At 43.4% G+C, this 26,869-nt stretch overlaps 2 protein-coding genes and 1 long non-coding RNA gene across 14 annotated transcripts in view; 1 reads left to right on the forward strand and 2 right to left on the reverse strand.

Annotated features, from left to right (window-relative positions):
• Window positions 1–342: 342 nt before the first annotated feature.
• Window positions 343–1,867, reverse strand: CEBPD (CCAAT enhancer binding protein delta). Its single transcript, XM_082433917.1, has one exon. The coding sequence runs from the start codon at window positions 1,385–1,387 to the stop codon at window positions 617–619; it is 771 nt and encodes a 256-aa protein (XP_082290043.1). The 5' UTR covers window positions 1,388–1,867; the 3' UTR covers window positions 343–616.
• Window positions 1,868–9,310: 7,443 nt separating this feature from the next.
• Window positions 9,311–25,048, forward strand: LOC309647021. Its single transcript, XR_014255735.1, has 2 exons — window positions 9,311–14,212; window positions 20,204–25,048. It is a non-coding gene; the product is annotated as an uncharacterized lncRNA (long non-coding RNA).
• The window catches only part of PRKDC (protein kinase, DNA-activated, catalytic subunit), a 151,327-nt gene continuing 149,497 nt past the window's right edge, over window positions 25,040–26,869 (reverse strand). For all 12 annotated transcript variants that reach the window (XM_082433897.1, XM_082433904.1, XM_082433898.1 and 9 more), the window contains exon 86: window positions 25,040–26,611. In XM_082433897.1, coding sequence (XP_082290023.1) covers window positions 26,407–26,611 — 205 coding nt within the window. In that variant the 3' untranslated portion in view covers window positions 25,040–26,406. The remainder of the gene's footprint in view (window positions 26,612–26,869) is intronic.

Consider the following 26,869-nt stretch of genomic DNA (forward strand, 5'->3'; position numbering starts at 1 on the left):
CACTTTGAGAATCTACTTGAGGCTGTCTACAGGACTGAGGAAAGTGAAAGTAAATCCCATGAAAGCCAAGATGAGTGGGACTGGTTTTCGGATAACCTGAGCCCTCCTCTCCCTGCCCCCCACTCGAGGTGAGACCCGCTCCGGCCGGTTTCCGACACATTCCCGGGGCGCCTTCCACCCGAGCGGGTCTCGCTCAGCAAGTTAACCGGCACGTCCGCAGGTGGAGTTTGGCCTGTCGGAGAAGCAAAGCGACGGTCTTCCAGGAACCCGGCCCCGGGGCGCACACCAGCCAGACGCGCCCTCCCCGGCCAGTCCGGAGGGCCGCGAGCGCAGGAATCAAGGTGGGTCTAACACGCCTTTATTCTTACAAATACTGTAAAAATCAGTATAAAAAAGTGAGCATGCTCAGTCTTTTCCTCGTATCTACAGTACAAAGGTTTGTCCGAAAAGTCTCTTTTACGAATGTACCTTAGCTGCCTCCTCGGGCGTAGGATGCAGAGAAGCTGCCGTCACAGTAACTTAGGGTCCACGCGGCAGCTGTCCGAGTCCCGGCCCAGCCCGGGGGTCCGGCCCGGCGGTTCCAGGCACTGCGGCCGCAGCCCGCACGCCCCCCGCGTCACCGCGCGTCCGCCGCCCCCGCGCCGGGCAAGAAGGGCGCGCCGGGCAGCTGCTTGAAGAAGCGCCGCAGGCCGGCCAGGTCCCGCGTGAGCTGCTCCACGCGCTGCTGTAGCTTCTCGTTCTCGGCCGAAAGCTCCACCAGCTTCTGCTGCATCTCCTGGTTGCGCCGCTTGGCCTTGTCGCGGCTCTTGCGCACGGCGATGTTGTTACGCTCCCGCCGCTGCCGGTACTCGGGGCTGCCGCGGTCCGGGCCCCGCTTACCCGCTGCCTTGTCGCGCGCCGCCCCGGGAGCTGGGGGCGCGGGGCTGCGGCGCGGCGGCTCGGGCGACGCGGGCGGCGTGGGCTGCGCGGCGGCCGCCAGGCTCACCACCGTCTGCGCGCACGCGGCCACCTGCGCGGGCAGCAGCGAGCCAGGCGCGTCGCCGTCGCCCCAGTCGGGCTCGCGCTTGAGCGGTCGCGGCGCGGGGCCGGGGCCCGCGGGGCGCGCGGGGCCCCCGGGCAGCAGCTCCAGGGCGCCCGCCTTGTGGTTGCTGTTGAAGAGGTCGGCGAAGAGCTCGTCGTGGCACAGCTCCAGGGTGGGCACGGCGGCCATGGAGTCGATGTAGGCGCTGAAGTCGATAGCGCTCTCGTCGTCGTACATGGCGGGCGCGGCCGGCTCGGCTCCGCGACCCAGCTTCCCCGCGCGGCCGGGCTCGTAGAAGGCGGCGGGCTCCGCAGTCCAGGGCGCGCCGCGCGCCGGGCCGTCCAGGCTGAAGAGCGCGGCGCTCATGGCGGCGTCGGGCCGACGGCGAGCGCGGTCCCCGGGCGGGCCGGGCGCCGCCTTTTCTAGCCGGACTGACGCGCACGCCCCGCCCCGCCCCGGCTGCGGACCGCGGGACCCCCGCCCGCGCGCCTCCCCCGTGCTTCCTGCCCGCCGGCCCGGCCCGCGCAGCGCTGCCGGGAACGACCCTCCCTCGGCCGCGCCTCCTCCTTCCTGCTGGTGGGTCGGGGCCTCCGCGCCCGCGGAGCCGGGGCGGAACCAGAACGGGACCCGGGCCAGCGCGCGGACTAGGGCCCTGGGGCGCTTCCCCGTGGCTTCAGGGAATTAGGGTCTCGCGGCTTCCCGATCGCGGGGATGGCGGGGTTCGAGACGCTGCCCCGCGGGGTTCCGCCGGGTCCGGGGGGCGCTTTCCAACCCCGCGCGCCTGGGGCCGGGGGAAGCCGGGAACCACGAGCGCGCGAGAGCTCCGCGCCCCCGGAAAGCCCACGAGCGCCCGGGAGCTCCACGCTCAGCGGCCCGTGAGCCCCGCGCCCCCGACGCTGCTTCCAGGTCCACTAGAGCAGTGCCATCTTGCGGTGATGTCTTACTTTAGTCCTGTCTTTAGTTGCAGGCTCTTTTTTATGCTGTTCAGTATTCCAAAAAGAAGTGCCTTTGGATCCAAAGCAGTGAGGTAGGTACCCTTTAGCAGAAAGATAAGGTTTATACTAGCAGCTCTGACAAGGTGTTAACTTACTAGCTCTTCACGTTGTAAAATGCAGGAAAAGACTGAACTGGCTTTGTTGGTTAACGTTTCCTACAATTTGGGTCAGGCATTTCGGGTCAGTTCTATTTTTCACATCACCGTCCCTGTTCAGACCTGGTCTCTGTCCACATCCTTTCTCATTTCGTTGCTTCCCAACACCAAACGCTCCACAAGCTCCACGGTATTCCAGAGGTGACTTCTGATGACGGCACCATGGGATACTGAATAGGTTTTGTAGAAGGACAGACATAATACGCTAGAATTACTCAGGGGCCGTGATGTGGATGTCACACGATTAATTATCCATTAAAGGTAAAACCAGGAACACGTAGAGTGTGGTTCATGCACACCCAGAGAAAAGACATATCTATTTTGGAAGCCATAAAAACACTACTAAAGCCCTCTCCAGTCAGGGAACGCAAAATAAATACACAGAGAACCAGATTCTCATGAAAATAATTCAGTGAGATGATTAGTAGATTCAGATGTCAAATTGGGATTGAGCTTGAAAGAGATGCTACGCCCATCTTTTTTCAATGTATTAACTAGTAATGATAATGTTTATTTAGATTTAAGAGTTTTCTTCCCTTTTACTGAAAAAGAGAAAGGAGAGGTCATAGACCAACAAAGTAGAGATTAGTTATGATGTTTAACGGCAAGTGAAAGGCTATTAAAAATACAATAAAACAATTTAAAGTTTAGCTTCTGTGACAGCAGTTGTTCACAGTCATTTCTTGAATATCTCCACTTACTGTCTTTTCCTAACTCTACTATTAATTTATCCGAGATAAATACAAAGTTGGTCATGATTTCTCATTGTTAGGAATCTTTAGCCTGTGGTGTTCTGAGAACTGTCTAAAGGAAGCAGTCAAATAAGAAAGTATTCCTTAAAAACGTCGGAGTCTTGGATTCACTCGTGTTTATGAGGACGTTGCTATGTTGAGCTTTGTTGAGTTGTTCAAATGCAGCACTTCATGTGGACTTTCTAAACACATCCATCCTTCAGAAATTCAGGAGGCTGGACGTGCTCTAGCTGTGGTACACTGTCGGGGTTAAGACATTGGGCCGGCTCATTCATAACACAAAGGGGCCATACCTCAGTCCTCACGAGGGACCACTTCCAGATGCTTCATATGGTGCAAGATATGGGGCAACAACAGTACTCCAAATGAAAGTCTGGAACAGTGAAAATGTTTTGGAGCAGTGCCAGTGTCAAGAGGAGGGAAATTGTGACTTTAGCGCCCTCTTCAGGTGATGATTCTCAACTATCAGATTAGATACTTTTCATCTTCTGGCTCAGGAATAATTTTAACTGTATGATATGTTCTCATGTGTTTTGTGTCAGATGACAATAGTGAGGTTACAAATATAGGCTTTTCAGATAAACCTGATTTCCAGTATTTTTTTTTTTGTAAAAGGAAATATGAGGGCCAAAAGAATAAAGCCCCTGGGTATTAGGGTCACACATCCTTGGCACTGCTAAAGCCTGTGTATTTTACAAAAAATCTACTGTGATGGGTAGAAAATTCTGCATTCACTTCAGCCTCTGGAATTTAAGAGACAGATCCCCCAGATTACAAAGTAGCCAGAGCTGAAAACAGTTATTTGATTCTGTGAGTCAGGTGTCCAACCTACCATACACTTGCTCATGTTCCCAGTAATAAAACACAAGGAGGAGCAATTTGCCTTCCCAGCCTGTTACTCCTGTGAAGTGGATTCAGCCTCTCAGGCACACCTGTCAGCCCTGCCACAGCTCATTGGTATTTTGATAGAAATGGTGCTGAATCTGTAGATTGCCTTGGGTAGTATGGTCATTTTAACAATACTGATTCTTCCAATCTGAGAACAAGGTACATCTTTCCATCTGTTTATGTCATCATCAGATTCTTTCATCAATGTCTTACTTTTCAGATTATATGCCTTTTGCCTCCTTAGGTAGGTTTATTCCTAAGTATTTTATTCTTTTTGATGTGATGGTAAATGGGATTGTTTCTTTAATTTCTCTGAGATTTCATTGTTAGTGTATAGAACTGTAACAGATTTCCATATATTTATTTTGTATCCTGTCACTTTACCAGATTCTTTGGTGAGCTCTAGTAGCTTTCTGGTGGCATCTTTAGGATTTTCTATGTATAGCATTGTGTCATTAGCAAACAGTGACAGTTTTGCTTCTTCCTTTCCTATTTGGATCCTTTATTTTCGTTTTCTTCTCTGATTGTGGTGGGTAGGACTTCCAAACTATGTTGAATGAAAGTGGTGAGAGTGGGCATCCTTGTCTTGTTCCTCATCTTAGAGGGAATGCTTTCATATTCTCATAGTTGAGTATGATGTTAACTGTGGGTTTGTCATATATGGCCTTTATTATGTTGAGGTAGGTTCCCTCTATGCCCGCTTTCTGGAGAGTTTTGTCATAAATGGGTGTTGAATTTTATCAAAATCTTTTTATGCATCTATTGAGATGATCATATGGTTTTTATTCTTCTATTTGTTAACGTGGTATATCACGTTGATTTGTGAATATCGAAAAATCCTCGTATCCCTGGAATAAATCCCACTTGATCATGGTGTATGATCTTTTTAATATATTGTTGAATATGGTTTGCTGGTATTTTGTTGAGAATTTTTGCATCTGTGTTCATCAGTGATACTGGTTTTGTGATGCCTTTGTCTGGTTTTGGTGTCAGGGTGATGGTGGCCTCATAGAATGAGTTCGGAAGTGTTTCTTCCTCTGCAATTGTTCGGTATAGTTTCAGAAGGATAGGTGTTAACTCTTCTCTAAATGTTTGGTAGAATTTGCCTGTGAAGCCATCTGGTCCTGGACTTTTATTTGTTGGGAGTTTTTATTTTTTATTTATTCATTTTCTTAAATTTATTTTTTTTGACTGCATTGGGTCTTTGTTGCTGTGCTAGGGCTTTCTCTAGTTGTGGCGAGTGGGGGCTACTGTTCGTTGCAGTGTGCAGGCTTTTCATTGTGGTGGCTTCTCTTGTGGAGCATGGGCTCTAGGCGCACGGGCTTCAGTAGTTTCAGCATGCGGGCTCAGTGGTTGCGGCACGTGGGCCCTAGAGTGCATGAGCTTCATTAGTTGTGGCACCTGGGCTCTAGGGTGTGTGGGCTTTAGTAGTTGTGGCTCACGGGCTCTAGACCACAGGCTCAATAGTTGTGGCGCACGGGCTTAGTTGCTCCGCGGCATGTGGGCTCTTCCCGGATGAGGGATCGAACCCGCGTCCCCTGCGTTAACAGGTGGATTCTTAACCACTGGGCCACCAGGGAAGTCCCTGTTGAGAGTTTTTAGATCACAGTTTCAATTTCAGTACTTGTGATTGGTCTGTTCGTATTTTCTATTTCTTCCTGGTTCAGTCTTGGGAGAATTTGTCAATTCTGGGTTGTCCATTTTATTGCCGTATATTTGCTCATAGTAGTCTCTTACGATCCTTTCTATTTCTGTGGTGTCAATTGTAATTTCTCATTTTCATTTCTGATTTTATTGATTTGGTCCCTCTCCCTTTTTTTCTTGATGAGTCTGGCCAAAGGTTTATGAATTTTGTTTATTTTTTCAGAGAACCAGCTTTTAGTTTATTGATCTTTTCTGTTTTCTTTTTTAAAAAAATATTTTTATTGGAGTATAATTGCTTTACAATGGTGTGTTACTTTCTGCTTTATAACAGAGTGAATCAGCTATACATATACATATATCCCTGTATCCCCTCCCTCTTGCGTCTCCCTCCCACCCTCCCTATCCCACCTCTCTAGGTGGTCACAAAGCACTGAGCTGATCTCCCTGTGCTATGCGGCTGCTTCCCACCAGCTATCTATTTTACATTTGGTAGTGTATATATGTCCATGCCACGCTCTCACTTCGTCCCAGCTTCCCCTTCCCCCTCCCCGTTTCCTCAAATCCATTCTCTACATATGCATCTTTATTTCTGTCCTGCCCCTAGGTTCTTCAGAAACTTTTTTTTTTTTTTTTTAGGATTCTATATATATGTGTTAGTTAGCATACGGTATTTGTTTTTCTCTTTCTGACTTACTTCACTCTGTATGACAGACTCTGGGGTCCATCCACCTCATTACAAATAACTCAATTTCATTTCTTTTTATTGCTGAGTAATATTCCATTGTATATAATGCCCCACATCTTTATCCATTCATCTGTCGATGGACACTTTGGTAGCTTCCATGTCCTGGCTGTTGTAAATAGTGCTGCAGTGAACATTGTGGTACATGACTCTTTTTGAATTATGGTTCTGCAGATAGTTGTGATTCTGGAGTGCTCCTGAGAGGAGGTGAGCTCAGAGTCTTTGTACTCTGCCATCTCAGCCATTCCCTCTACTGTAGTTTTTTTGGTTTGTACTTACCGTGGGGTCCATATATGTTGACCTATAACTATACTTACTTATTTTAAACAGGTAGTCCTTTTAAAGTTCATACGCATTCTAAAACATCTACATTTTTTACATCCTTCCCCCACACATTGTTTTTGGGGTTTTTTTAAGAATTATTTTTTATTTATTTATTATATTTTTATTTTTGGCTGTGTCAGGTCTTAGTTGCAGCACGTGGGATCTTCACTGAGGCATGTGGGGTCTTTCGCGCGGCGCACGGGCTCTTTGTTGTGGTGTACGGGCTTCTCTCTAGTTGTAGGGTGCAGGTTTTCTCTCTCTAGTCGTGGTGTGCTGGCTGCAGGGTGCATTAGCTCTGTAGTTGTGACGTGCGGGCTCCAGAGCACGTGGGTTCTGTAGTTTGTGGCATGTGGGCTCTAGTTGAGGCGTGCGAGCTCAGTAGTTGTGGCACACGGGCTTAGTTGCACAGCGGCATGTGGGATCTTAATTCCCTGACCAGGGATCAAACCCGCATCTCCTGCATTGTAAGCGGATTCTTTACCCCTGGACCACCAGGGAAGTCCCAACACTTTGTGTTTTTGATGCCATATTTTACATCTTCTTTTTTATCTCTTTACTGATTATTGTAGTTATACTTGATTTTACAAGTTTTTGTCTTTTAATCTTTGTACTAGCTTAGTTAAGTGGTTGATCCTCAGCCTGTAATATATATTTGCCTTCACTAGTGGGATTTTTCCTTTCCTATAGATACTTACTCTTGTTATATATAGCCTTTTCTTTCCCACTTAGAGAAGACCCTTTAACGTTTCTTTTAGGGTTGCTTAGTATTGGTGAACTTTTTAAGTTTCTGCTTCTCTGGGAAGTGCTTTATCTCTCCTTCTGTTCTAAATGATAATGTTGCTGGGTAGATTATCCTAGGTTGCAGGTTTTTCCCTTTCAGCACTTTAAATATATCATGCCATTCCCTCCTGGCTGCAGTTTCTGCAGAAAAATTAGCTGATAGCCTTATGGTGGTTCCCTTGTATATGACTCTTTTTCTCTTGCTGCCTTTAGATTTCTCTAACTTATTCCATTTCAATTATGATACGTCTTTGCATCAATCTATTTGTGTTTATCTTATTTGAAATGCACTGTGCTTCCCATAACTGATTATGTTTCATTTCTCAGGCTTGTGAAGTTTTCAGCCATGATTTTATTAAGTGCATTTTTGACCCCCTTCTATCTCTCGCTCCTCCTTCAGGGGTGTGACCTGTATAATGTGAATGTTGGAAACACTTGATGTTATCCCAAAGTCCCTTTCAAGTTTTTCTTCTTGTTGTTCTAATTGGGTTATTTCCATCTTCCAGCTCACTTATGCATTCTTTGGTATCACTTAATCTGCTGTTTATTCCTTCTGTTTTTCCTTTTAGTTATTGAATTATTAATTTCTCATTTTTTTTAAACAAATTTATTTATTTATTCATTCATTTATGGCTGTGTTGGGTCTTCGTTTCTGTGCGAAGGCTTTCTCCAGTTGCGGCAAGCGGGGGCCACTCTTCATCGCGGTGCACGGGCCTCTCACTATCGCGGCCTCTCTTGCTGCGGTGCACAAGCTCCAGACGCGCAGGCTCAGTAATTGTGGCTCACGGGCCCCAGTTGCTCCGCGGCATGTGGGATCCTCCCAGACCAGGGCTCAAACCCGTGTCCCCTGCATTGGCAGGCAGACTCTCAACCACTGCGCCACCAGGGAAGCCCTAATTTCTCATTTTTTAAAATGATTTTCTAGTTCCTTAAAATTGTGTTCATCTCTTCTTTTTCCTAATTCAGTTAGCATTCTTTTTTTTTATTGGTTTTCTGTTTTATACATACTAGTGTATATATGTCAATCCCAATCTCCCAGTTCATCCCACCACCACACCCACCCCGCTTTCCCCCCTTGGTGTCCATACGTTTGTTCTCTACATCTGTGTCTCTATTTCTGCCTTGCAAACCGGTTCATCTGTACCATTTTTCTAGATTCCACATATATGTGATCCTATACAGTATTTGTTTTGCTCTTTCTGACTTACTTACTTCACTCTGTATGACAGTCTCTAGGTCCATCCACATCTCTACAAATGACCCAATTTCGTTCCTTTTTAGGGCTGAGTAATATTCCATTGTATATACGTACCACAACTTTCTTATCCATTTGCCGTCGATGGGCAGTTAGGTTGCTTCCATGACCCGACTATTGTAAATACTGCTGCAGTGAACATTGGCATGCATGTGTCTTTTTGAATTATGGTTTTCCCTGGGTATATGCCCAGTAGTGGGATTGCTGTGTCATATGGTAGTTCTATTTTTAGTTTTTTAAGGAACCTCCATACTGTTCTCCATAGTGGCTGTATCAATTTACATTCCCACCAACAGTGCAAGAGGGTTCCCTTTTCTCCACACCCTCTCCAGCATTTGTTGTTTGTAGATTTTCTGATGATGCCCATTCTAACTGGTGTGAGGTGATACCTCACTGTAGTTTTCATTTGCATTTCTCTAATAATTAGTGGCATTGAGCAGCTTTTCATGTGCCTCTTGGCCATGTGTATGTCTTTGGAGAAATCTCTATTTAGGTCTTCTGCCCATTTTTTTTAATTGGGATGTTTGTTTTTTTAATATTGAGCTTCATGAGCTGTGTATATACTTTGGAGGTTAATGCTTTGTCCGTTGATTCGTTTGCAGATATTTTCTCCCGTTCTTAGGGCTGTCTTTTTCTCTTGTTTATAGTTTCCTTTGCTGTGGAAAAGATTTTAAGCTTCATTAGGTACCATTTGTCTATTTTTGGTTTTATATCCATTACTCTAGGAGGTGGGTCAAAAAAGATCTTGCAGTTTTCCCAGCACCACTTATACAAGAGGCTGTCTTTTCTCCTTTGTATATCCTTGTCTCCTCTGTCATAGATTAGTTGACCATAGGTGTGTGGGTGTATCTCTGGGCTTTCTATCCTGTTCCATTGATCTGTATTTCTGTTTTTGTGCCAGTACCATATTGTCTTGATTACTGTAGCTTTGTAGTATAGTCTGAAGTTAGGAAGTCTTATTCTTCCAGCTCCGTTTTTTCCCCTCAAGACTGCTTTGGTTATTCGGGGTCTCTTGTGTCTCCATACAAATTTTAAGATTTTTTTTGTTGTAGTTCTGTTAAAAAAAAAAAAAAAGCCATTGATAATTTGATAGGGATTGCACTGAATCTGTAGATTGCTGTGGGTAGTATAGTCATTTTCACAATATTGATTCTTCCAATCCAAGAACATGGTATATCTCTCCACCCGTGTCATCTTTGATTTCTTTCATCAGTGTCTTACAGTTTTCTGAGTACAGGTCTTTTACCTCCTTAGGTAGGTTTATTCCTAGGTATTTTATTCTTTTTGTTGCAATGGTGAATAGGATTGTTTCCTTAATTTCCCTATCTGATCTTTCGTTGTTAGTGTATAGGGATGCAAGAGATTTCTGTGCATTAATTTTGTATCCTGCAACTTTACCAAATTCATTGATTAGCTCTACTAGTTTTCTGGTGGCATCTTTAGGACTCTCTACGTATAAAATCATGTCATCTGCAAACAGTGACAGTTTTACTTCTTCTTTTCCAATTTGGATTCTTTTCATTTCTTTTTCTTCTCTGATTGCCGTGGCTAGGACTTCCAAAACTATGTTGAATAAGAGTGGCGAGAGTGGACATCCTTGTCTTGTTCCTGATCTTAGAGGAAATGCTTTCAGTTTTTCACCATTGAGAATGATGTTTGCTGTGGGTTTGTCGTGTGTGGCCTTTATTATGTTGAGGTAGGTTCCCTCTGTGCCCACTTTCTGGAGAGTTTTTATCGTAAATGGGTGTTGAATTTTGTTACAAGCTTTTCCCGCATCTACTGAGATGATCATATGGTTTTTATTCTTCAATTTGTTGATATGATGTATCACATTGATTGAGTATATTGAAGAATCCTTGCCTCCCTGGGATAAATTCCACTTGATCATGGTGTATGATCCTTTTAATGTGTTGTTGGATTCTGTTTGCTAGTATTTTGTTGAGGATTTTTGCATCTATATTCATCGGTGATACTGGTCTGTAATTTTCTTTTCTTGTAGTATCTTTATCTGGCTTTGGTATCGGGGTGATGGTGGCCTCGTAGAATGAGTTTGGGAGTGTTCCTTCCTCTGCAATTTTTTGGAAGAGTTTGAGAAGGATGGGTGTTAGCTCTTCTCTAAATGTTTGCTAGAATTCACCTGTGAAGCCATCTGGTCCTGAACTTTTGTTTGTTGGAAGATCTTTAATCACAGTTTCACCTTCATTACTTGTGATTGGTCTGTTCATATTTTCTATTTCTTCCTCGTTCAGTCTTGGAAGGTTATACCTTCCTAAGGATTTGTCCATTTCTTCCAGGTTGTCCATTTTATTGGCATAGAGTTGCTCATAGTAGTCTCTTAGGATGCTTTGTATTTCTGCGGTGTCTGTTGTAACTTCTCCTTTTTCCTTTGTAATTTTATTGATGAGTCCTCTCCCTCTTCTTCTTGATGAGTCTGGCTAAAGGTTTATCAACTTTATCTTCTCAAAGAACCAGCTTTTAGTTTTATTGGTCTTTGCTATTGTTTTGTTTCTATTTCATGTATTTCTGCTCTGATCTTTATGATTTCTTTCCTTCTACTAACTTTGGGTTTTATTTGTTCTTTCCCTACTTCCTTTAGGTGTAATGTTAGATTGTTAATGAGATTTTTCTTGTTTCTTGAGGTAGGCTTGTATTGCTATAAACTTCCCTCTTAGAACTGCTTTTGTTGCATCCCATAGGTTTTGGGTTGCCATGTTTCCATTGTCATTTGTCTCTAGGTATTTTTTGATTTTCTCTTTGATTTCTTCAGTGATTTCTTGGTTATTTAGTAACATATTGTTCAGCCTCCATGTGTTTGTGTTTTTTATGTTTTTTTTCCCCTGTAATTGATTACTAATCTCATAGCACTGTGGTCAGAAAAGATGCTTGATATTATTTCAATTTTCTTAAATTCATCGAGGCTTATTTTTGGCACAAGATGTGATCTATCCTGGAGAATGTTCCTTGTGCACTTGAGAAGAAAGTGTAATCTGCTGGTTTTGGATAGACTGCCCTATAAATATCAATTAAATCTATCTGGTCTGTTGTGTCATTTAAAGCTTGTGTTTCCTTATTAATTTTCTGTCCATTGGTGTAAGTGAGGTGTTAAAGTCACCCACTATTACTGTGTTACTGTCGATTTTCTCTTTTATAGCTGTTAGCATTTGCTTTATGTATTGAGGTGCTCCTATGTTGGGTGCATATATATTTATAATTGTTATGTTTTCTTCTTGGATTGATCCCTTGATCATTATGTAGTGTCCTTCCTCGTCTCTTGTAACATTCCTTATTTTGAAGTCTATTTTATCTGATATGAGTATTCCTACTCCAGCTTTCTTTTGATGTCCGTTTGCCTGGAATATCTTTTTCCATACCCTCACGTTCAGTCTGTATGTGTCCCTAGGTCTGATGTGGGTCTCTTGTAGACAGCATATATATGGGTCTTGTTTTTGTATCCATTCAGCAAGCCTGTGTCTTTTGGTTGGAGCATTTAATCCATTCACACTTAAGGTAATTATCGATATGTATGTTCCTATTACCATTTTCTTCATTGTTTTGGGTTTGTTTTTGTAGGTCCTTTTCTTCTCTTGTGTTTCCCACTTAGAGAAGTTCCTTTAGCATTTGTTGTAGAGCTGGTTTGGTGATGCTGAATTCTTTTAGCTTTTGCTTGTCTGTAAAGCTTCTGATTTCTCCATCAAATTTGAATGAAATCACTGCCGAGTAATCTTGGTTGTAGGTTCTTCCCTTTCATCACTTTAAATGTATCCTGCCACTCCCTTCTGGCTTGTAGAGTTTCTGCTGAGAAATCAGGCGGTAACCTTATGGGACTTCCCTTGTATGTTATTTGTCGTTTTCCCCTTGTTGCTTTTAATAATTTTTCTTTGTCTTTAATTCTTGTCAATCTGATTACTGTGTGTCTCAGCATGTTTCTCTTTGGGTTAGTCCTGCCTGGGACTCTCTGCGCTTCCTGGACTTGGGTGGCTTTTTCCTTTCCCAAGTTAGGGAAGTTTTCGACTATAATCTCTTCAAATATTTTCTCAGGTTCTTTCTCTCTCTCTCTCTCTCCTCCTCTGGAACCCCTATAATGTGAATATCGGTACGTTTATTGTTGTCCTAGAGGTCTCTCAGGCTGTCATTCCTTCTCATTCTTTTTTCTCTGTTCTGCGGCAGTGATTTCCACCATTCTGTCTTCCAGGTCACTTATCCTTTCTTCTGCCTCAGTTAGTCTGCTATTGATTCCTTCTAGTATATTTTTCATTTCCGTTGTTGTATTGTTCCTCTTCGTTTGTTCTTTAATTCTTCTAGGTCTTTGTTAAACATTTCTTGCATCTTCTCCATCTTTGCCTCCATTCTTTTTCCGAGGTCCTGGATCACCTTCACTATCATTATTCTGAATTCTTTTTCTGGAAGGATGCCTAGCTCCACTTCATTTAGTTGTTTTTCTGGTGTTTTAGCTTGTTCTTTCATCTGGTATATAGTCCTCTGCCTTTTTATCTTGTCTGTCTTTCTGTGAATGTGGTTTTCGTTCCACAGGCTGGAGGATTGTAGTTCTTCTTGCTTCTGCTGTTTGCCCTCTGGTGGATGATGCTCTCTAAGAGGCTTGTGCAAGCTTCCTGATGGGAGGGGCTGGTGATAGGTAGAGCTGGGGGTTGCTCTGGTGGGCAGAGCTCAGTAAAACTTTAATCCACCTGTCTGCTGATGGGTGGGGCTGAGTTCCCGCCCTGTTGGTTGTTTGGCCTGAGGTGACCCAGCACTGGAGCCTACAGGCTTTTTGGTGGGGCTAATGGCGGACTCTGGGAGGGCTCACACCAAGGAGTAGTTCCCAGAACTTGTGCTGCCAGTGGCCTTGTCCCCACGGTGAGCCACAGCCACCCCCCCCCCCCCGCCTCTGCAGGAGACCCTCCAACACTTGCAGGTAGGTCTGGTTCAGTCTCCTACAGGGTCACTGCTCCTTCCCCTGGGGTCCCGATGCACACACTACTTTGTGTGTGCCCTTCACGAGTGGAGTCTGTTTCCCTCAGTCCTGCTGAAGTCCTGCAATCAAATCCCGCTAGCCTTCTAAGTCTGATTATCTGGGAAATCCTCCTCCTGGTGCTGGACCCCCAGATTGGGAAGCCTGACGTGGGGCTCAGAACCTTCACTCCACTGGGTGGACTTCTGTGGTATAAGTGTTCTCCAGTTTTTGAGTTGCCCATCCAGCAGTTATGGGATTTGATTTTGCTGTGATTGCGCCCCTCCTACCGTCTCATTGCGGCTTCTCCTTTGTCTTTGGATGTGGGGTATCTTTTTTGGTGAGTTCATCTTCCTGTCGATGACTGTTCAGCAGTTAGTTGTGATTCTGGTGCTCTCGTGAGAGACAGTGAGTGCACGTCCTTCTCCTCTGCCATCTTGAACTCATCTCTGTTAGCATTCTTGTTCCTGATGCGTTGAATTCTTGCTCTTTCAGTTGAGAAAATTCCTCTGCTCATTTTGCTCATCTTTCTCTGTCTCTGTTAAATTAGGTGAAACAGTCACCTGCAGCAGTCCTGAAGAGGTGTCTTTACGTGGGCAGCGCCCCTGGTACGGTCTGTGTGTGTCCAGTGGCTTTGGTGGGAGAGCTGAATTGGACTGGAACGCAAGCCACGTACTCGCTCAGGGTGTGCGAGCAGCTATCAATCTGGTAGGTGGTGGGGCTTGAGACGGAGGCGCTGGAGCCAGAGCCAGGTGTGAGGTGAGGCCTGAACTGGCTCAGTTCCCACTGAGTGCTCTTTCCCCTCCCAGTACTGGTACCCTCAGTCCCGGAGGGGACCAGTGCTGGACTAAGAGGGGCTGGTTGGGGGGGAGGCGTTTGGCACGGGTCAGGGCATGGGGTGTGTGGTCTGGCTGCCGTCAGAGACCTGGCCTGCGTCTGATGCACTGCCTTGTGCAATTGCCGGTAATGGCTGCCCCTTCCCTTCTCAGGTGCCACTTAGGGTTTGAGCCACCACAGCAGTTTGTGGCCAGGCGTCCTCCTTGGTCATGGCAGCTCTCACTCCACTGTGGAGCTGCAACACAAGGCAAATGGCGCCGGGGTGTTAGCTTGGCTCAGGCTGGGGTGCACACTGGGTTGGTCACGGGAAGCCAGTCAGCCAGCAGTGCCATTTCAGTCGTCTGCCCTCTCTGCCCAGCTTTGGGAGCCAGTAAACATTCACGCACTCCTTGCCAGCAGGGTCCAGGCTTCCCACAGCCTTCCAACCAGCCAAGGAGGCTCGTCTTCCTTTTGTCGGACCCCAGGGCTGGGCACCCAATATGTGGCTCCAACTTCTCACTCCCCAGGGAGGGTGTCTGCCCGAGTAAATCTCCCTTTTCCTCTGAGGAGTCCCCTCCCACGGGCAGAGGTCTTCACCTGATCACTTCTCTGCCCTTCCCCCCTGAAGAATCCATGTGGATCTTTCTTACAGACTCGGGTTGCACAGGAGTCTTTCTGCCAGTCTCCAGCTGGTTTTAAGTGATAGTTGTTCCACATGCAGACGTATTTTTGATGTGTTCACGACGGGAGGGGAGCTCTGTGTCCTCCTAGTTCAGCATCTTGATTCCAGTCATTGGTATCAGCTTAAAGTGTACTGTTCTACCTCTGAGATGTTTTATGTAGGCCCCATGGTAACCATAAAAGACAAAGGAAGAAAGGGGAAACAGAATATACCACCACAGAGAATAACAAATTTACAAAGGTAGGCAGAGACAGGGCGGGGTTGTGGGGGGGGGGGGGCGGGGCGGGCGCCAGGAGAGAAGCAACAGAAATACAAATCAACCAGAAAGCAAATGTTAAGGTGGCAGGAGTTAAGTCCTTACATATCAACAAATACTCTAAATGCAAATGGGTTGAACTCACCAATCAAAAGGCACCGAGTGGCTGGATATATTTTTAAAAAGACCCAACTATATGCTGCCTACAAGAGACCCACTTGAGCCTTCAGGATGCACGTAGACTCAAAGTGACAGGACAGGAAAAAGTATTCTGTGCAAGTGGAAACCAAAAGAAAACAAGGGTATCTATACTCTTATCAGACAAAACACACTTACTTTATGACAAAAATGGTAGCAAGAATCAAAGAAGGTCATCATTATAAATGCTGTAAAGAGATCAATCCATCAAGTAGATATAACAATCATAAGTATAAAGTATATATGCACCCAGCATGGGAGGACCTGAATATGTTAAGCAAATACTAACAGAAATGAAGGGAAACCAGACAATAATACAATAATCGTAGGAGACCTCAATACCACACTTTGAACAAAGGATAGATGACCCAGAAAGAAAGTCAACAAGGAAATGATGGACTTGAACCAAACATTAAACCAAATGGACCTAATAGATACTTATAGAATATTCCATCCAACAGCAGCAGGATACATTCTTATCAATGGCACATGGTACCCTCTCAAGGACAGATCATGTGACAGGGCATAAAACAAGTCTTAGAAAATCTATGATGACTGAAATCATACGAAGTATGTTTTCTGACCACCATGGTATGAAACTAGAAATCGAAAACATGAGAAAAGCTGAAAAATCTAGAAATATGTAGAAACTAAACCACACTCCTGAACAAAGATTATCTCAAAACAAATGAAAATGGAAACACAGCATACCCAAACCTATGGGGCACTGCAAAAGCAGTTCAGTGAGGGAAGTTTAGTTTAAAATGCATATATTAACACTTTAAGATCACTAATAAACAGTACAACTTTTATACCTTAAAGAACTAGAAAAAGAATAAATTAAGTGCAAAGTTAGCAGAAGGAAGGAAATAATAAAGATTACAGCCAAAATAAAAGAAATAGTAACCAGTAAAATGATAGAAAAGATCAATAACAATAAGGGCTGGTTTTCCAAAAAGAAAAACAAAATTGACAAACCCTAAGTGAAACTAAGAAAAAAGGGAGAAGACTCAAAATCAGAAATGTAAGAGAAGAAATTCCAATGGACACTAAAGAAATACACAGGATCATAAGGGACTACTAAAAACAAGTATACACCAACAAATTGGGCAACCTAGAAGAAATGGGTAAGTTCCTAGATTGATTCAACTTATCAAGAGTGAACCAAAAAGAAAAAGTCTGAACAAGCCAATAGTGAGTAAGGAGCTTGTATGAGTAATCAGAAATCTCCCAATACAGAAAAAACACCAGGACCAGATGGTTTCATTGGAGAATTCTACCAAACGTTTAGTGAAGAATTAACACCTACCATTCTCAAACGCTTCTGAAAATCTGAAGCGCAGGGAGCACTTTCAAACACATTCTACGAGGCCAGCATTGCTCTGATACCATAGCCAGATAAGGACACTTCAAGAAAAGAGAACTCTAGACTAATATTCCTGATGAACACAGATGCAAAATTCCTCAACAAAATATTAGCAAACCAAATTCAAGAACTTATTAAAAGGGTTATAAAGCATGATCGAGTGAGAGTTTTCCCTAGGATACAGGGCTGGTTCAACATACACAAATCAATAAATGTGATAAAACCGCATTAACAGAATGAAAGGTAACAGTCACGCGATCGTCTCAACAGAGGTAGATAACGCACTTAACAAAATATAGCATCTTTTTATAATAGTAAAAAGCTTCAGCATATTGGGGGCAGAAGGAAAATACCTCAACCTAACAAAAGCCATATGCAATAAACCCACAGCTAAAATTATGCTCAATGAATTAAAAAAAATCAAAGCCGTTACTCTAAGATCAGTAACAAGACAAGGGTATTCACTCTCACAAATTGTTCAACACACTACTAGCAGTCCTAGCTAGAGGAATCAAGCAAGACCAAGAAAAGCTATCCAAATCTGAAAGAGAACAGCAAAATTATCACTGTTTGCAGGTGATATAATCTTACCTGTTAAAAAATCCCACAAACTCAACTTTAGAAACTATTGATATAATAAATGAATTCAGTAAATTTGCAAGATATAAAAATCAATACATAGAAATAAGCTTCATTTCTATACACTGAGAATGAAACATCAAAAACAATAAAATGCCTAGGAGTAAATTTAACCAAGGAAGTGAAAGATGTACAGTGAAAACTATAACTTTGCTGAAAGAAACCGAAGAAGACACAAACAAGTGGAGGGACATCCTATGTTCATCATTCACAAGAGTTAATATCATTAGAATTTCCATGGTACCCAAAGCCATCCATTCATTCAATGCAATCTCTATACAAATCTCAATGGCATTTTTCACAGAAAAAGGAAAAGATGATCCTAAAATTTGTAGGAAACCACAAAAGACCCCAAATAGTGAAAGCAGTCATGAGAAGGAAAAAGCCAGATGTATCACACTTCCTGACTTCAAAGTGTACTAGAAAGCAATAGTAAGTAAAACACTATGGGACTGGCATAAAAAGAGACACACAGACCAGTGGAGCAGAATAGCGACCTCAGAATTAACCCCCCACATATATGGTCAACTAATATTTGATAAGGGAGCCGAGAATGTCCAATGGGAAAAGCAAAGTCTTTTCAACAATAGTGTTGAGAAAAGTAGTTAACAAACACATGAGAAAAATGAAACTGGACACCTATCTTATGCCACTCACAAAAATTAACTTGAAGTAGATTGAATACTCAAATATTAAGACCTAAAACCGTAAAACACTTAAAAGAAAACATAGATGGTAAGCTCCTTGACAGCAGTCTTGGATTTAGCGACAAAAGCAAAAATAAACAAGTGGAACTACATTAAACTAAAAAGCCTCTGCACAGCAAAGGAAAGCATCACCAAAAAAAGAGGCAACCTCCCAAATGGGAGAAATTATTTGCAAATTATATATTTGATCAGGGGCTAACATCCAAAATATGTAACGAACTCATACAATTCAACAGCAAAAGAACAAACAATACAATTTAAAGTTGTATTGCAGAGGGAACCCTCGTGCACGGCTGGTGGGAATGTAAACTGGTGCAGCCGCTGTGGAAAACAGTGTGGAGGTTCCTCAAATAACTAAAAACAGAACGACCATACGATCCAGCAATTCAATTCTGGGTAGTTATTAAAAGGAAATAAAACGTTCACTTGGAAAGATGTGCACACCCCCGTGTTTATCGTAGCATTACTTACAATAGCCAACACATGGAATGTCCATCAGTGGACAGATGGATAAAGAAGAAGTGGTACAGGTGCTCCCTGCTTCCCAAAAGTCTGCATTATACCACTTTGCTTTTACAAAAGACTTAACATCAGTACAGTAATGGCTTTTTTCATAAAGGCGAAAATCTTCTTTGGATTTCTTTTGGTTAGTGAAAACAGGTACTAATGTAGGACTTTTGTAAAAGTGGCATAATTTGAACTTCGGAAAACCGGGGGATGCTCTTCTCTTTATACCATTTTGCTTAGGAAAGTTTTCACAGGAACCTCTACTTTCGGATAGCAGGGGAAATTGTGTGTATGAATATTATTCAGCTATTAAAAAGGAAATCTTGCCATTTGTGACAACACGGATGGACCTTGAGGGCATTACACTAAGTGAAATAAGTCAGACGTGGAAAGACAAATAACCGTATGACCTCACTTATATGTGGCACGTAAAACGAAACAAAACAAACTCATAGGTCAAACACAGATTTGTGGTTGTCAGAGGTGGGGATCGAGGGATGGGCAAAATGGGTGAGTGGTCAAAAGGTACAAACTTCCAGTTATAAAGTCAGTCAGTCCTAGGAATGTAATACATAGCACGACACATAAAACAAGGTTATATACTGATCAGTCGATGAAACTATTGTGACCAGAGGCCCCCAATAATCTAAATTATTTCCCCCTGGAGCACTGGTTCAGTATTCGCCAGTTCAGTGTCTGTGTTGACGTTACAGAACATCACTAAGGTGAGTAACAAGAATCAACTATAATTTAAATAACTTAAAATTCAGGTGTTCAGTCACATTAGCCACATCTAAAGGGCTTGATGGCCACATGTGGCTGCCATATTGAACAGATTTAGAACATTTCCATCACTGCACAAAGTGGGTATCAAGCAGTGCTGTTTAAGCGAGTTATTCCAGATAGTAACTCCTGACCCTCTGGGCCTGGTCACAGGCAGCCTTTTCCTAGCGCCCTTGAGGTGCTGTTTTTCTCACTGTACATTGCGGATCTTTATATACAAATATTACCTTCCCTTCTCAGTTGGAAAGTCCTTGTGGTTGGCCTCTCATACAGTGCATGTTTGTGCCTTGCCCAGGGATCTGCAAATAGTAGTTACACACAGGAACTCTAGAAGTTCCTGACAACCATGAGTCAAAGAAGATCATCTGCGCGATGTCATGGAGAATGGCAGAGTAGGGCTCTCTGAGAATTAGTACCGCCACTGAAGCTATCAATAAGGTGGCAAAATAATGGCAGAATCAACTTCTTTGGAATGCTGGACTCAAATCAGATACTTACAGAAACCAGGGGAAAGATGCTGGGAAAACTCGGTGAGTGCTGTAGCACTGTTCTGAACTTGCCTGCCACCCCACCTCCCAGCTTCCAGCAGTGACCATGCTCCTGGCGTGGCTTGCCGGTTCTGGGCACAAGGGATGGGGATGGCCATATGGACCTTACGCTTCTAAAGCTGTGGTTGTGCATTTGACCTGTCTGGTAGTGACCTGAGGGGCTGGGACAGAGCCTTCCCTTTGCTTTGCTCTTTCAGCTCCGGCCACTTCCAGGAGGCACGAATCAAAAGCATTTGAAGACTACCCATGCTATCCATGGGCAGATGGGGCAAGCAGCAGACAGAACCAGCAACCGAGATGGGAGGAGGCTATGGAGGAGGGTCCTTGGGGGAATAAGGGCTTCAAAGGGCTCCCTAGTGCATTTGCACGCCAAACCCTGACACGAGCTCAGAAGAGAACTGACAACACTGAGACTTGCACCACTCCTTGGGCTCCAAGGTGAAAGCTGGAGGGGAGTTGCAGGCAGCCCCGCTGAGCGCTGAAGGAGCAGCCCAAAACCAACCTGCAGAGTGTGGGAGGAGATCTTTTTGGTGCTGGGTGTTTAAGGAAATCTCTGTCATTGGCTCACCGCTGAAACGGTGGAACAGAGATTCTGTCGATCACACACGACAAGGAGTACACTCTTTCCGAAAAGAGTTTCTAAAAGCCATTTAAAAAGTGAACAACTGCAGCCCTCGAGAAACAACAGCAAACCCTGGGGAGGGAGGAAAAAGTGATTTCCAGAGTTACTGGGTTATGGTATTCAGAATGTCCGGTGTTCAACAAAAAATTACAAGGCTTACGAAGAAACAATGGTAAAGGTAACTATATAAATAAATCTTGGTGTGTTACTCCTCTTTTTATTTATATGACTTAAAAGACAAGTGCATAAAACTGTAACTATAAACCTAATGTTAATGGGGATACAGTATTCTAAGATGTAATTTGTGATGGCAACAATAACAGCATAAAGTGGGGGAGAGGACAGAGCTGTATAGGAGCAGGGTTTTTGAGAGCTGTTGAAACCAAGTATCGATTCAAACTATACTGTCATCAATTCAGGATGTTAATTGTAGTCATCAGAATAACCACTAAGAAAAAACTTAAAAACACACAGAAAGGAAACAAGGTGGGAACTGAAATGATACATTAGCAAAACCAAATCAAACACAAAAGAAAACAGTTTTGGAAGAAATTGGGGGAAAAAGATGAAACTCGTAGAAAATAAATGGAAATAAGATAGAAATAGGTACTCCCTAATTTAGAAGTCGCTTTATATTTGAGTAGATTAAATTCACCAGAGGTATTGGCAAAATGGATTATAAAAGCATAAGCCAATTATATACTATCTACAAGTGACTCATTTTAGAGCCAAAGTCACAAACAGATTGAAAGTATGGAAACATATTTTCCATGCATTAATAACCAGTAGAAAGCTGGCATGATATGTATAGCTGATTCACTTTGTTATAAAGCAGAAACTAACAAACACACCACTGTAAAGCAATTATACTCTAATAAAGATGTTTTAAAAAATAATAAAATAAAATGAAAACAAAACAAAAAAAGAAAGCCAGCATGGCTACTAGTATCCGGAAATAGACTCTAAGTAAAAACTCGTTACAAGAGACCAAAGAGGGGCATTATATACTGATAACAAAGTCACTCCATCAAAAAGACATCACAATTATAAAGATACACACACCAAACAGCAGGCCCCCCCCCCAAAATATAGGAAGCAAACCTTGACAGAACTGAAGGGAGAAAGAGACCTACAATTAACAGCTGGAGACCTCAACACCCCAATTGCAATAATGGGCACACAGAACATCTAGACAGGAGAATAAGGAAACAGAGGACTCGAACCCCACCCACCAGCCAGACCTAACAGACCCACACAGAACACTCCAGCCACGACCGCAGAGCACACCGCTCTCAGTGCACCGGAACGTTCTCCAGGACAGACCACAGGTTAGGCCACCAAACAAGTCTCCATACACGAAAAAAGATTAACATCTTACGAAGTATCTTCTCTAACCAAATGCAATAAAGCTAGAGATCCATAAAGAAGGAAAAGTGAAAGATTCCAAATATGTGGAAATTAAACAACATAGTCTTAAAACAACCAAATCAAAAATGAAATCACGAGGAAAATTAGAAAACACTTTGAGACAAAGGAAAACAAAAACACAGTATACCAAAACTTAAGGAATGTAGCAAAAACAATGGTCAGACTTGTTGACAAAAATTCAATTAACAATCAAATGAAGAAAGAAAAAAGGGAACTTTATTCAAGCCGAACTGAGGATTTTGAGAACTGTTCTGCCTGTTTAGAAATCCAAGGCACAGTCAGACATTTTTGAGACAAAGGATCATGTATATAAAAATGACATACTGGTATTTTATAGAAGCTTCACCACAATACATAGTCCAGGTAAGCACGTACAAAGGAGCAGCATGTCACCATGACCCCCTACAGAGCTGGGAAAGAACGCTGTTCTTTCAAGAAGTTAACACTGCTAGCGTCAGAAGGAAAGGAAAAAGTGATCTTTGTGGTTGAGTGGCCGCTCCGCCTTTGAGGAGCTCTGGTTAATGTGTAATGAGACGCACACTGCACATTAGGGGGGGAGGGAGGAGACCCGGACAAACACAGAGGGAGAATTTTTAAATCTTTCTCGTCCTGCCTTAAAATATAAATTTCATTTCATCACACTTTAGTGCCTACATTAAAAAAGAAAGATTGCAAATGAGTAACCTAATGCTACACCTTTAGGAACTAAGGAAAGGAAGAGCAAACTCAACTCAATACCAGTAAACTGAGAAAACAGTCAAGATGAGAAGCACAGATAAAACAGCACAGAAAAAGAGATGCAACAAAACCAAACACTGGTTCTTCGAAGAGCTCAACAAAATTGACACACCTCTTTCCAGACTGATTCAGAAAAAAAAAAAAAAAAACTCAAATAACTAATATCAAAAATGAAAGTGGGGGCTTCCCTGGTGGCGCAGTGGTTGAGAGTCTGCCTGCCAGTGCAGGGGACGCGGGTTCGGGCCCTGGTCTGGGAGGATCCCGCATGCCGCGGAGCGGCTAGGCCCGTGAGCCACAATTACTGAGCCTGCGCGTCTGGAGCCTGTGCTCCGCAACAGGAGAGGCCACGATAGTGAGAGGCCCGCGCACCGCGATGAAGAGTGGCCCCCGCTTGCTGCAACTGGAGAAAGCCCTTGCACAGGAATGGAGACCCAACACAGCCATAAATAAATAAATAAATAAATAAAATTAAAATAGCTTTACCTTTAAAAAAAAAATGAAAGTGGGAACATCATCTACTATACAGAAATAAAAATGCCAACTTATCAAAAGTTCCTAGAAACATAAATTACCAAAACTGACTTAAGAAACAGAAAATCTGAAGAGATCTGCAACAAGAGACTTCATCAGGAATAGAAAAAACCTCCCCAAAAGAAAAGGATGGCTTTACTGGTGAATTGTACCAAACCCTGAAAGAAGAATTAACACCAATCCTTCTCAAACTCTTCCAGAAAATACCAGAGAAGGGAACACTCCCAAACTCGTTCTATGAACCCAGCATTACCCTGATACCAAAGCCAGACAGAGGCTCCATAAGAGAATTACAGACTAATAACCTTTATGGACACTGACGCAAAAATCCTCAACAAAATACTAGGAAATGGAATCCAACCTCAGAGTAAAAGGATTTCTCACCATGGCCAGGTGGGATTTGTCCCAGCACTGCAAGGGTGATTCAACATCTAGTATCGGGCTTCCCTGGTGGCACAGTGGTTAAGAATCCGCCTGCCAATGCAGGGGATGCGGGTTCGAGCCCTGGCCTGGAAAGATCCCACATGCCGTGGAGCAACTAAGCCTGTGCGCCACAACTACTGAGCCTGCGCTCTAGAGCCCGCGAGCCACAACTACTGAGCCCACGTGCCACAACTACTGAAGCCCACGCGCCTAGAGCCCATGCTCTGCAACAAAGAGTAGCCCCCGCTCACCACAACCAGAGAATAGCCCGTGTGCAGCAACGAAGACCCAACGCAGCCAAAAATAAGTAAAATAAAATAAATTTTTTAAAAAATCTAGTATCAATTGTTGTAATATACAACTTTAATAGACAAAGGAGAAAAAACACAGGTTCATCTCAACTAATGCAAAAAAGTATTTGACAAAATTCAACACCATTTCACAATCAAAACACACAGCAAACTAAGACTAGAAGGGAACTTCCTCAGCATGACAAAGGACATTGCTGAAAACCCACAGATGACATCATACTCACTGGTGAAAGATGAAAACGTTCCCCTGAGATCAGAAACAAGACAAGGACGCCCACTTTCACCCCTGCTACTCAACACTGTACTGGATGTGCTAGCCAGAGCAATCAGGCAAGAAAAAAGAAAAGATATTCAAATTGGAAAAGCAGAAGTAAAGCTCTCTCTATCACAGACAACATGATCCTATATATGAAAAGTCCCAAGGATACGCAAAATAAGTACTAGAGCTAATAAATTAATCCAGCAAAGTTTCAAGAGAAAAGATCACCACACAAAGGCAGTTGTGTTCCTCTACACCAGCGATGACAATCCGAAAAGGAAACTGGGAAACTGTGTAAATACATAATATCTACAAATACACAGCAGCATCCAAAAGAATAAAATACCTCAGAATAAATTTAAACAAGGAAACCAAAAAGTAGAAACATCAAAAACTAGTAAAAATTACAAAACACTGCTGGAAGAAAGACAAATAAAAGGAAAGACACTGTGTTCATGGACTGGAAGCCTTAATATTGTTAAATAGCAAAACTACCTGAAGCAATCTACAGATTCAGTGCAATCCCTATCAAAATCCCAATGGCCTTTGCTTTTTTAAAAAGCCAGTCCTTAAATTCTTCAATTTCATGATGTTCAAAGAGAGTAAGTACAACCCCCACAGCTGTGTTGTCACTTTAATATACAGACAATATTCCAAAGTTCAAAAATATCTATCTTAGTGGAAGTTACTGGTCATTAGTTAATAAACATCACTTCAAAAATTCTTGCAAGTTGATGGAATAATTTTTATTTTAGAAAGTGTTTAAAGTTTACATCTTTACTCTTTCCCCACGATTTTATTTTGTCGATTAGAAGCTATGTGAAGGCGTCCCGTCCTAAGGGAACTTGGAATGTTTTGGTTTTTTTTCTTTAAATGTTTCAGCCACGCTGCGCAGCATGCTGGATGTCTCAGTTCCCCGACCAGGGATCGAACCTGCGCCCCGTGCAGTGGAAGCATGGAATCTTAACCACTGGACCACTGGGGAAGTCCCCATAAACGTTTTTTATTAATGCCATAATGCATTCAACCTGTATCTATCAGAATAAGTTTGTCAAGTAATAGAATGAAATAATTATAAGATGAAATGTTTGCTTGTGAAACTGCATAAAAGCTATATACTACTTCAGGAAAAAAACTTTTAATGTTCCTTAGTCTTAAGATTTACTATTTCCTAAAATCATACAAGAGTTTCTAACTAGAAATGTTTGAAAAAACAGTAACAAAAAGCTCAAAGCCAACCTGAAATCGGCTCCAGGTGGGGACGACTGGGGTGGGGACAGAGGCTCTCTGAGTGGAGAGGAAGCTGTTTCTGTAACTTGATCTGGCCGCTCTAGAATGCATGTTTTATCTCCAAATAAGGGTTCATTTCAAACAGGGATTTCTTTTATTTTCCTAGAACTGGAATGCTTAGTGCTATCCCTACTTTCATACTTGGAATTTCTGAAGCTTTCCTGAGTCTGGGATGCAAAGCTCTTTCGTCCACCTTCCCGTTGTGATCAGAGTAGCAAAAGTGAGTGCTAAGACCAAGGTTTTTCTCTCTCCTAAATACTTTCTCTTCTAGAGAACAGTTCTATCGTAAAATGTCAAAACTAGAAGAGAAAAATGTGAAAGGAAAAAACCTACAAAAATATCCTAAAACGTCAAGTACAATCATTTCTAAATATAATAAGCCATAATCATAGCCTGACCTGTTCTTATTCCTGTGCTGCTAATATGACTCTCACAAAGCCTCCGGGACAAAGTCTTCTGGGTGTGACTTCCACGGCGCCGTCAGGCACGGTCGCAGAACGCTCAGGTGCACAGTGAACCACCACAGCTCCCGGTCCGCTCAGAGCACTCGCGGTCTGCTACGGTCTTGGTTCGGTGCTTGCACGAGCCTGTCCTTCTACATCCATTCTGACTCTGACCTAACCTTTGATTACGGCCTAGCCACTCACCCACGCCAGCATTCACGTCTTCATCACAACCTTGATTAAACTCGCCACACAACTCCGGTGCTTCGGGATGATGAGCCCACTGATTGCTTGGATCGAAGTTCAGGACACTCTCTCCACACGCATGCCCTTGCTCTGCTGACTCCCCGGGACCTCACATCCAGGGCTCCCACCCTTCCCAAGTTCTGCCGAGGATGTTGGGGTCTGTTGCCTGGTCAAGCAAGCACTTCACCTGGGCCTCTTCTGAAAGTCCACTGCCTGGCTCCTGGGCACGAATGTTGTGATCCCTGCTTCCTTGTGCTACAGCGATGTAATGCTCAAAGGCAGGCACCTTCTCATGGCCCAGAAGTAACTCATCACTGGAAAAAAGATTAAACAAACATGAAGACACAAACCACGCATTATTTTTCCTGTCCAAACCAGACGTTCCCTCTCACCACGCAGAATATTTTCTGTTGCTCATGACCTTAAAGCCAAGAGATTCGATCTGCAGGAAAACAGAACATGATGGATGCTGGGCACGCCTGTCTTCACGTGTTTGTGTGGACTCACTTTTACTTCGCTTGGGTCAGTACCCGGAATGGAACGTGGGGCCCTACGGTACCCCACGTCTAACT

This window comes from Balaenoptera physalus, assembly GCF_965194825.1.
Source record: "Balaenoptera physalus genome assembly, chromosome: 17".
Lineage (NCBI taxonomy): Eukaryota > Metazoa > Chordata > Mammalia > Artiodactyla > Balaenopteridae > Balaenoptera > Balaenoptera physalus.

Coding starts and splice junctions, on each gene's coding strand:
- CEBPD (XM_082433917.1), bottom strand. CDS start 1,387: ATGAGCGCCGCGCTCTTCAGCCTGGACGGCCCGGCGCGCGGCGCGCCC.